This window comes from Pistacia vera, unplaced genomic scaffold (assembly GCF_008641045.1).
Source record: "Pistacia vera cultivar Batoury unplaced genomic scaffold, PisVer_v2 Contig478, whole genome shotgun sequence".
Classification (NCBI taxonomy): Eukaryota; Viridiplantae; Streptophyta; class Magnoliopsida; order Sapindales; family Anacardiaceae; genus Pistacia; species Pistacia vera.
In genome coordinates, this window is record NW_022196310.1 from 1,105,341 (window position 1) to 1,117,990 (window position 12,650).

At 37.0% G+C, this 12,650-nt stretch overlaps 1 protein-coding gene across 1 annotated transcript in view; it reads right to left on the reverse strand.

Moving 5' to 3' along the window:
* Positions 1-9,745: 9,745 nt before the first annotated feature.
* The window catches only part of LOC116146487 (homeobox protein knotted-1-like 6), a 28,276-nt gene continuing 25,371 nt past the window's right edge, over positions 9,746-12,650 (reverse strand). The window contains exons 4-5 of the mRNA XM_031431902.1: positions 10,184-10,425; positions 9,746-10,071 (exon numbers count right to left, since the gene is read on the reverse strand). Coding sequence (XP_031287762.1) covers positions 9,913-10,071; positions 10,184-10,425 — 401 coding nt within the window. The 3' untranslated portion in view covers positions 9,746-9,912. The remainder of the gene's footprint in view (positions 10,072-10,183; positions 10,426-12,650) is intronic.

Below are 12,650 nucleotides of genomic sequence, written 5' to 3' on the forward strand. Positions count from 1 at the left end.
TTTGTGATCATTATCCGATTAGTTATTAGAAAAGTGGGTTGATGCTTTGTGATCATCATCCAACGTTAGTAAAACGGGTTGATGCTTTGTGATTATCACCCGATAGTGACTAGAGACGGGTAAATGCTTGGTGAACGTTATCCAAAATTCATGAGGAACGGGTAGGTGCTAGGTGATCTCCACCCGATAGTCAGGAAGAATCGATTGGTGCTTTGTGATCCTCACTCGGTAGTCACTAAACGGGTTGGTACTTTGTGAATTCCACCCGATAGCCATAGAGAGCGAGATGGTGCTTGTTGAACGCCATCCGCCGTACCTCCGGTAAATGAGGCCATGATGTTTAGTAGAAACAGAAATAGTATAAGGAAAGAATTAAGAGTTATTACGGGGACAGACAGTTAGAGGGTTTACTTACTGAGCATTATTTGTGCTCACCCGTTATTTTCCTTTGTGGATGCAGGAACTAGGTGACGAAGCAGTCGGAGGGGCGTCGGCAAGCGAGGAGCAATAGCTACACTGTTTCCCCTATTTTGTCTTTTAAAATGCATTTTTGTAAACAGTACTATTTGTGTATAAAGACATATGTATTAATTATGAAAGAAAGCTTTGGCCCAATTTTTCATTGTTATTATGCATGCATTGTACTAGTTTTCAGTAATGTTACAACCCACATAAAAGATGTCAACGCGTGGCACAACCCTGAGCGGAGGCTCACTCTCGCACGATCTCCGGAAGGTCCTGGTGGGGGGAAAAACATTTAAAAAGGGTGAGCTGAAATACTCAGTGAGTGGGGGAAAAGAGGGGGTTTATAAAATTCTTAAAAAAAAAATAATGCTAACATACAACAATTTTCAAGCAAATCATGCAACAATGTAACTTAATGAATATGCAATAGAACAACCACCCCGTTCTCGCATACATAATAATTTATTTCTAATCATCCTGCACTCTGTAAACTGTACTCTGACTTACTTCCTTTAACTGTACAGATTCTGTATAAAACCTCAACATTTGTTATTAAAACTCTCACCACAACTAGTACCCTGGGGAAATCTGTCATACCTGGTGGGCGTCCCACATGCAGGCAGAGCGAGGACGTACCTGTCAACCCGGCAAGGTCTATCATCGCGCGGGCAGAGCCTCAAAAACTGTCATACCTGGCGACCACTCAACGCCCAGGCAGAGCCAATAAAATCTGTCATACGCATGCGCAGAGCCAAATCTGAAACTGTCATACCCACGATCCTGCATCGCTCGGGCAGAGCCAAAAATCTGTATCTCTGGGGATGGGTACTTCGTAGGGTGGTTTTAGCACCATAACAATCTCATGCATAATCCTCAAGTAACATATAAGTCAATAACACATTACCTATGTGCTTATAAATCATGCATATGCGACATAATATTCAAAAAAAATCATATAGGGCTGAAAATGCAAACTATAAAACTGTTTCAAAACTGACAGTTTAACCCTTTTTAATTTCTCACTTAGCTTCTACCTCCCAATTAAAAAAACGTCACAATCATGAAACCTTTATCAAAATTGGAAGTTTATCAATACAATTATGAAGCCCAGATTTCATTATCACCAAAATAATAATTAAATCCTAAAAAACAAAGAGGTTAGATTTATGGTAATCTCTCATCTTAATACAAACATACCCATTTAACAATTTTACAGCCAGCCTCAACACTTTGCATTATAAAAAAAAATCTGCACTAATCCTCCTTTTAATTATGCATTTCCTCTCTTCCCCTTTTTTTTAAACAAGACAAGACAATTAATAGTAAAGACAAATGCATGTTTTTGAAAAATAAGGGAAGATGCATGTTTTGACAAAATAAAGGAAAAAGCACATTTAAAACTCACTGCACACGTCAACATCCCTCTCTAACTACTCACTTTCTTCCTCACCTAATTACCAACAATTACATTCATCTCTACCCGATAAGGCTAACGTTCCAAGCATTTGACAAGCAAAGCTTACCCAAAACTTTGCTCAGCCGAAACATGCAAGAATAGTTTTAGCAAATAAAACATAAACTCAAGATTGCACCCCAAACATTATAATAGAAATAAATAACTTGACATGCAACGGAATTAAGTTTTAAAAAAACCTTCTTGGTTAAACCCCCCTCTCTTATCCTATAATTGGCTGCCTATTACAGTGCTTGGATTTCGATCTCCACCGTTCAGAATGTAGAGCTGTGTTTCATGAACAACATATCCGAAAATCAGAACGATCGGACGGCAAATGAGCTCCAGATCACGATTTGATGATGCACTGTTCACAGACTTAAAAACTAATATATACTTTCCCTTTCTCTTTGTTCTTCTCTTCCTCTCTCACTCTATCTCTCGGCCAAACCCACTCTTTCTTCTCTTCTCTCCCTTTTCTTTTCTTTTTTTTCTTTTCTTTCTCCTTTCTCTCCTCTCTTCTTTCTTTCTTCTCCTCTCGTTTTCTTCTTCTTCCTTTGGGCGAACTGCCCAGTTCCCTTCTCCTTTTAAACAAACACTTTTTTAAAATTTATTTCTGCCCCCCAATTTCTCTAAATTTCAGTTTAACCCCGCCACATAAGCTTTCCCTAGCAAAAATGTCCAAATTTTTCCCTCTTGATACATGCAAACCCATCAGGATTTATTTCTTCGATTTCACCCCTTAACGCAACTTTAAAAACTGACAGAAATACCCCTATCTTACCACAATACCAAAAATCAAATTAAAAAAAAAAGAATTAATTAACTAAATACAATTCATGATCTAACTAAAATCAGGAATGGGGTTTTACAGTTGGTGCATAGGATTATGCGCTATCATTAATAATGTAGTGAGTTAGATACACAACTTCACTAATGTCAATCACACATGAACACCATTTCCATACATTAACTTGGATAAGCTGGGTTTATAAAAACAGGTTAGTTACATAGCAAAATATACCCCCAACAAGGTACAGTTAAGTGAAGAGACAATGTACTACCATGGTTAAGCTAATTGGAAATACATCCACCATTTTTACAATGCAAAATACCTAACATCCCCCCCAATGTAGCCAAAAACTACCATATTCATGCAATGGATAACATTAACTTAGACAGCCAAATTCGCTAAAATAACACATCATTGCACAAATCAAAATAAGCTAACTTTAATTTAATCTAAATGATCAAACGATGGATGATACACATTACTTTCAGATAGCTGCTTCCTCACATACTCTCGCCTAACATCCATCGGCAGCCCAAAGAAAAACTCCATTTTATGGGTTCCTTGGCAATTGACTCACCAGCCTCCAGCATCTGATCCAATGTAAACCCATCCAATTCGAAAATAGCATTGAAAAACATCCCCCTCCTATCTTTCTCCAAAGACAATCGTTTGAATTACAAGGTAATATCCTTCATTTCTTCACGGGATCCTTAAACAGCTTTACCGAACATGCCCATTTGTTCCATGAAACTGTGTAGGCCCTCATCCCTTGCCTTCCTCTTGCTACTATGGATTGCCCTTCTACTACGGCTAGTAGTGGCTGTTTGGCATGTAAACGTAGCCACATCTTCCTTCATCGGGGCATTACTATGACTTTCCACCTCTATCTCAACATCGCCATCCATGTCAACATCATAGATGTCAACATTATCTTTCTCCAATTCCTCAACCACGTCGGTGGGGGACTCAACATTCACGCCAGTTGCACGGTCTTTCTTGAAAATGAACACTAACTTGTCATAGTAGGGAAATATGTTGTGACGCAGCCCTTTTGCTTCAGGTTGACTCTACAAAGAATAAATAATAAACTTGGTTAGAAAGATGTTAATAAGGTAATCAAAAGCATTGCATGTCTAAACTTCAATTGAAAACATGTAATTATATAGGCTGTAACCACAGAGCACTTACTTTAACCTAGTCATCGAAGACATCCAACGATGCAATGATGCACTTCTTCTGGTCATTCCAGCCAAATATGTTGTCATGTTCAACCAAGTCATTGATGACATTGTATTGGTGCCTCAGTAGCTTATACCTAGAATCTATGTGTGGGTAAGCCTTCAGCCCATGTCCAGGTAACCTTTGGGCCATCATTTTCTCTAACTGGTCGTAAAAGCCAACTTTAAATTGCCCAATTTTGGCCCTCCAATGGACACTCTCCCTCAGTTTCACATGGCAGCTAACCAGATTGAAGTCCTCAGCTTTTGTCCATTCCTTTTTGCTCTTACTAGCCTTGGCTTTGCCCTTCCCTTTTCGGGTGATGTCTGGCTCAAACATGGACAAGCTCTTATTGCCACTTTCTGTTCCTGATGTTGACCTATCCATCATGCAGTTAGAAGTAGATGACAACGTTAGCCATTCTGACAAAGCATAGTTGAACACGCACAAAAGGGATAGCATGGAAAAGGTTGGATGTATAAAAATTCGACAACATTATAAAATATGTGATACAATAAGTAATAAACTACAATTTAACATCCAACCAGGCATCAAACAATTTCACATAAACATAATGAATGTAGCAACTATAGACATAAAGTTTCAGAAAAGTACATAGCAAATGTTTTGCACCAAATTACATCAAACCTGATTGACAATGACAAAATAGTACATATTTCTCCCTATATTAACACTACACTTCGCATTGCGCGATGTCATCCAACTATTGAACATTTCTTGTGTTAAATTATCTCTCCACACAATTCAAGTGGGGCTTGTCTCAACGTGCCGTATTATGTCACCCTCGCCATCATCGCCATCTTGGGTATTTGCAACTTCACTCTACTGTCATTTCACTCCTAATGAAATTATGAAGCAGGCAACAAGCATAAATTATTCAACATTGGGTTTTGATGGGGTAGAAGAATGCATCTCTCAAAATACCTCATCTCTTCTTTAGTATTCCAAAACACCTCTAGATACAATTCCTTGTCTGAGAGTGTTTCATGTTGAAATATTCTTGGGCTGTTCTCGGTTGCTAGCCTTGCCTCTAGTTGTTCAAATGGTATTGTTGGCCCTTATATGGGGCCAGGAACCCTTCTCCATTGGTGTATTTAGCATCACATAAGTAATAACACCCTATCATGAAAAAATACAATGTCAGAATCTATATAAACATATACTATGTCACTTTATCCTAGCATGTACAAGTAAATTTGATTGAGGATGTACCTTGAGGGACCTTTAAGCCATTTCTCCTACTAATGGCATCCCTTAGTACTCTACCATCTGTAGCCAAACCTTCTCACCTGGGGAGAACATAAATAAATTGCACGTCGAGTGTGCAAACACCAAGCACATTCATTGTAATTTCACCCTTTCGTGTTTGATACCTCGATTTATCACCAACGTCGACGTGAACCCTAATGTACGTTCCGTCTAGTGCACCCAAGCAATTCTAACAACACAAAAATAAGAAAACATTAAGGCAGTTACTGGATAATGTCCAAATCAGAATTTTATGTAAATTATATGTAGTCGTAAAAAAATATCTACCTTGAACCATCTCCAGCATTCATCAGTTGAAATCTCTGGTATTGGCTTTGGTTTCTTAAGTAAAACGAAATTCAATTTCAACATAGCTGTTAACACAGCGTGAAACTGTCTCACCTGATCTAGATATTTGTCTCTTCATAACCCTGTACTTGACGTGGTGCACAAGGATGTGAAGGAAACTATCTACCATTTCCTATATACTAGTATGTCTAGTTGAAACTAACCCTCCACGACTTTCTAGTAAATTACATAACTTAGAAAATACTTTCCTATCAATTCTACAGTTCTCGAGACAAACTCCATCAGTCTAAAAAATCATGGTCTGTAAATTTAAATTCCTAATCTCACATCTACCCATTAACTCACCCGCATGGGTTATGGAACGCCTAGATTGATTCCTATTCCTAAGGTGTAATGCTAACCCTACAAAGAGAAACATGGTGAACAAGTTTTCCAACATGTCCAAGTGCATATACAAAATTGCACCAAACACATCTTCTGGCTTAGTGTTAAATGAGGCATGGCTGTTTCACCTAATCCATGTACGAACAAGCAAACTATTGCTTAAGAACAACTATACCAAAGTACGGGAGAATAAACAACAACATCAACTTATTCAACAACACCCAAAACATGAGGTTACTGCACAACAACTATCACCAATCTTTGTCAATAATGTACAACATACAACAGTGAACAACTAAAATAGGAATACTCAGTTAGTGAAAATGAATCAATCACTGTGCAATAATTTTCAACATCAAGTCCCAGACTTTAGTATAATCTACTATCATAGAAAACTAGCACTCCTAATAACAAGAGCTTATATTAATTCCACCCATTTAACAAGAATACCACTAGATACGCAACTGTTGTCAGCAAGTCAGAGTCCCAAAAGCAACTGACAAGGAAGATAAACATCATACAAATCCAAAAGAACAATTCAGAAATAAAAAAAAAATGACAGTTCAGATCGAAGCAAGCAACTCAGATTTAACATTGTCCATTTTGTTCCCTAAACCATCCATCTAATGGTCCTAAACCCTAAACCGTGGGTGTAAATCGAATTACATTATAACAAAATGACTTATAATTAAAAGAAGTACAAACCTAACCTCTTGAAGGCGCTGTCGCTTGTGGTCATTGGAAATCACCGCAGTGAAGTTGGAAATGGTCTGCGACAGTTTGAAAAAATCAAAATTACCACAATGATACACAATAATAATCGTTACAGAGTAAAAGAAGACGATGAACCTTGGGCATGGTGGTCGACGTCGTCTAGGGCTCAAGTCAAACACAATGTCATTGCTGCTGTTATCGTCGAAGAAGAGAAATGAGAACGGATAGGGTTTCGCAAAATTGGTAAGTTATAGGTGTAGTTCTTTCAAACTTCAAGGGCATTTTTGTCCTAAAATATTATTAAATAAGGTTACAAATGGGAATTTTTGCTAAAATGGCATATTTGTTATTAGGTAGATATTAAAGGGCAAATCTATCCCAAGTGACTACTATGTAATAAGATACACCTAATAATGTTAAAAAACCACCCCTAGATTAGGTTATCTGATTACCACAAAGTTGACCCACAGTGTTCACTACTGGTAAATAAAAATTACTATTATCTTTTTTAACCTTCAAACCAAATGCAGGAATTTCGGGAAAAAAAAATATAGATAACAACATTTATCCCCATATAGCCCTAACCAACCACACCCCTACTGTTTTCCTTTATATGAGTGTTCTTGGTGATTAGCCAAGTTTATAAGAGGTTGCGAACTGCGAATTGAATTACAAGTACTTGGTATTCTAAGAGAATATTAAGTCAGTCTCTTTCCCGTATGGTGTCTTTGCTATTTTCTTTGTTAAATTCAGAGTATCTAATCTCGATTTTGTGAGGGAGACTTGCCTATTTATACCCGCTTAGTCTAAGGTAATGATTACATATCTACAAGTGGGTAGGTATCGTGCAAGTCCTTCCTAGCCTCCCGTTGGTTGAAAACTATTAAATATCCTTCAATTAAATGGGGCTTAGACAGGTGTGCGAACCAAATTCATTCACAGACAAAACTTAAGTCGGATGAGTTGTTGATAGCTATATTCTTTCTATCTTGGGCTACGTGGCAGACTCTAGACGATGTAAAGTTTCCCTGAACTCTGATTGGTGTTCGCTGACATAAGCTTATGTTAACCCTGATTTTTTAGGCATAACAATAATATTTCAAGTTTAACAATTAGGGCATTGTAACTAGGTTTGAAACTCTTCCATCTAACTTTATATTAAGTTAGCTTTGGTAAAATTAAATGTTGATTCTAAAACGTGAGATATGATCTTTATATTGTTATCCCTTAAAGGAGGGTTAATAAACAAATAAATGGGTCTAAATTACACTTATCTAAACCACACATTTTCCACAAGTGAAGATAACATTGCAATAAAATGAGAATTTAGAAAGTTAGTTAATTTTATATAACACTGTTGTGCTTACAGAGTTTGGGATTCTAAATTTAGATTTTAATTATGAGTTAACTACCTTCCTCTCCCCTAACCCCCCAACAACACCCCCCCCCCCCCCCCCCCCAAAAAAAAAGGTTAATGACACTTTCCTACCCTCAAACTTTTAAAATACCACCCTAAAACCACCATCAGAATCCCCATCCTCCCCTCTCCAAAACCCCTAACAGCCATGAACCCATTTGCTCGCCGATCACCATTGTGCTCTTCCTAGTGTTTCGGTTGCATGATGAACTTGGGGTGTGTTTGATTGATGAAATTAAGCAAAATTGGAGGTTGATTTGCCAATTGCACGCCGTTCGCCATTCTCCATCACTTAGGGTTTCACTATTTGTCGTTCTCCGTTCACCGTTCTCCCCAACACTGGCGGCAAAAGAAGGGTATATTCATCTTCACAATAAAAATCACTGTATTTCCCACCCAAACCAAAGAGAAACAAAATATTTAGGTACTAAAATAGTATTATGAAAGTCTGAGGGTGAGAAAGCATCATTAAGCTTATTTTTGGGTGGTAAAAAGTCATTAACTCTCTTAGTTATGTAACACTTGATTCCATAACACTTTCATAACTATAAAATTGTGAGACAAGTATAACTTGTCAAATAAATTATCACATTAGTTCAAATACAAATTTAGGATGGTAACTTTGTAATTACCAAGAAGTAGAGAACATGGTAAAACTTGACATGCATCAAGTTAAATTTGTCTAATAAAGGATTAAAGGAGGCAATTCAGGCATGCAACACCACAATTATTTGATAAAGAGTAAATGACATATTCATAAATTGGTACCCTTGGTTCCATTTATTCCAGATTCTCACTCTTAAAGTAACAGAAAATTGTTGGATATAACAGTTAAGGAGTAAATTGGTAATTCTGCAGGAGGAGGCGCGCATTAGCATATCACTGCCCCTAACAGTGCTCCAACACACGATAGCCAATGTTGCCCCTGACGTTTTTTGCCCTTTTTCTGACGATTCTTCCACCCAAAATCACCCTTGTCACCACCATTCGAACCTCATCTTCCCCTCTGCAAAACCCTAAACCTTCCCAGCCACGACAGCTCACCATTTGTCGTCCACCACTTCACCAAAAAACACGATGAACACGAACTCTTGACCAATGAAAGACAACTAAACGGTTGCTGGGATAGAGGGGTTTTGTAGAGTTGGAGACATTGGTTGCAATGGTGATGTCCAATTAGATTTTTGTCTTCGGAATCGACCGGAATTCAGCGAAAAACAACGAAACCCTAAGCCTTACGACGCCAACGATCAAATGGACCAATAATTCAAGGACCAGAGAGGTTTTAGACTACAAACGATGGGGAAGGTGATAGAGGTGACCAGGGGGTTCAACGCCGTCAAAAACAACCTAGATCCGACAAAAACCAAGAGAGTGCATAATTACCGAGGATGTTATTGAAATATTTTAAAAATAAGATGGTTAATTTTACAATTTTAGTGATTTAAGAGTTAAAACATAATTTATTAATTTATTTGTTAAGGGCATTATGATAATAACACCCTCTATAACTTAAAAAAAAATTGCTGTAACGTTATTTTAAGAGTGCAATGAAAGTAAGGTTGCAAACTTAGGATTTCGTGAGTGGGAATATGTCGTTACTCTTTGATAAAATACAAAGTCAAACAGTATGGACTATGCATTACCACCATTTCTTCCCCAGCATTAATATTTAAAAATAAATAAAATAAGCAATCATATAGATAATAATAATAAACGTACATTGATGAAATAAAAAGTACCATTATATCAAATATCTATTCAATATTTACATACATCCTAAAACATTTTGGCAGCAGCAACACGAAAGATTCTGGTTTGGGCACAACCACAAGCTTGTGTTTGCAAATATACACAAGTGATATGAAGGAAATCCCATTCCTACCTCACTCATTTATTCATGTAAAATGGAGCATACAGGCTATCCATAACGGGAAACTGCATATTCTCTGCAGGTTTCCAGTGCCTTTTCCTTTGATTGATGAACCAATTGTTTATCTGCCTCTGGTCTAGCCCCGTTGATTCCGCCAGTTGAACCTTATCCGATTCCTGCATTATCATCAACAAACCCAAAAGTAGATTCCAAACCGTTATCAAAATAACAGTAAACTCCAATGCCCAACTGCTTAATTAATCTGATAAAACTGTGGAAAAATTATACCGTGGGATAGGGCCATTTGTTGTGGACACTCCACCAATCAAACAAGATTTGCCTGGCTTCTTTCGGTAGTTTTCCCTTTTTCTTCTTCTTAGAAAATTCATGCTTCAAGGTGCTAATATAACCACCATATTTACGAAAGAGTTTGTCCTTAAGCTCACGGTCCACCGGCGGCGTCCGGAAACATTCAGGAACCTCACTCTCACCCCCACTACAATCGTCATCAGATGATCCAACACCTTCATCTACCAACAAGATAGATATTAATAAATAAGAAAATGCCAAACATCTAAACATATTTATTTACGTCTGCATTGTCCACGTCAAAGAATCATGCATGCAAGATGTTTATTCTTCCACTCAAATACTTATCCATGTTAGTTTTCCCAAACCTGCTAATCCGCAGAAACAGTTCAGGAAAAAACAAACATTTAAAAAAGAAAATGCAAAGATAAGGCTGCAGCATGAATAAATGCATGATAGAAATGGATGTGATGTAACACTTCTGTTTGCTTTTATATTTTAAAGAAAGCGTGTATGATAGATGAAGAGAGAGCGTGGGGGTGCGTGAGAGTGGCGGCAAAGAAAAATATTCTGGAGGTCCGTTAGGTCGAATCAGAGTCAGAAGTGGAGGGTACGGCTATCATACGCCACGCAGAGTTTACTGTCGAGTGTTTGACTGATGATAGAAAGAGGTAACCCGCAAGGCACGCACTACTTTTCATCTTCCCAATCTCTGTCACCAAAACAGCTAAGCCAATCCACGTACACACCCCACCCACACCCTTCTTCAACGTTGGAAAAGAAAACTTGACACAAAAAACAAAGAAAATGTTTTGGGGTTCAGTTCTCGAGAAAAATGCATCTTTTTACCAAATATTACAACTTCACGCACTTAAATCAGCTAATTTATTAGTTACATTATCCATAAGACTATAGAACCAAACACACAGAGAAAGGAGTGACTGTGATTCACTTACGGCTAGAAACCACTACTTAAAGTGAGTAACCCTAATTCGGTCAGAGAGAGAGCGAGACTTTAAAATTGAAGCAGGAAGGATCAGGGAGTCTTAATGTTGATATGGCAGCTAACTGCAGCGATAACCGCGGGAGGTTTCCATTTTTCATTAAATTAAATGGCCCCCCCAGAATACATCTAATTATAAACGAGGGCATTGAGTTGTCTATGATTTTTCTTTCAAACAGCCTAACATTTATATTTACCGTTTTCCTTTTATGTTGGTAGCAAGGAAATCACCATGCAAGAGCATGGCCCACGTTGGCTAAATTTCCATATTCATGAAATTCAGGACCACAATTTTGTCATCACCCAGCATACCTCTATTTTTCTACTGTAATCCTTCGATTTCCGATGCATTAATGATCTTGTTTCAAACATGTAAATAACATTTTCTAAAAAATATCAAGTCTCACCTCTCTAAGTTTTTTAATTATTATATAATTTTAATAACATAACTCATGTCTCATATGTATCATTGAACACATAATTGAAGTTTCAACTCTTAATATATTTTTCTTATTATTATTATTTTCTTATTATTGTTAAACAATTCTGCTCTACAATATTTCTTTATTAAAATGTTATGCTATTATGTATTGTTAGGCTATAATACTGAGTGTAAAGAGAATTGTATTTTATGCTCAAATACTCTTTCTTCATGTCAGATGGATACCATATGTTGTTAAACTATAATATTGAGTGTAAGGGAATTGACAGTATCAAATATAACACCAAACAATCAAATCACAGACACAAAGTAAACATTGATTTCAAATCAACAAAACACCAAACAAAAAAAAAAGTAGCCTTACAATTCCCTTTACACTCAACATTATAGCTTAACAACAGATAGTACCCATCTAACATAAATAAAGAGCACTTGAACATAAAATACAATTCCTTTTACACTTAACATTATAGCCTAACAATACATGGTACCCATCTGACATGAAAAAAGAGCACTTGAGCATAAAATACATTCGAGAGCGTAACACTTTTAATAAAAAAATGTTATAGAGCAGAAGTGAATTTACAATAATGATAAAGAAGAATAAATTAAGAGTTGAGACCTCAGAGAGAGGTGAGACCTGAGACCTAATATTTTTTATAAATATTATTTACAGATTTGACCTTTGCACATTTTTGCTAAGACAAAATCGCCAATGCATCGGAAATTGAAGGACTAAAAAGTAGAGAAATTGAGACACACAACTCGCTAGATTGGACATCACCTATATATATATATATATATATGTTCGTGCAATTTCAAAGGCAAATTCAGCCCCTCTGCTAAGCATAACCAGAGTATTCAGAATCTTAAACCAAGTAACAGAACCCTAGATATCTCATTCTAATTGATTCTCTGAGAAACACAAGTTCAATCTATTTTTGACCCACACAATTAAGGTAAATAACAGACAAAACAAGTCAAGGAAAACCACCTAATCA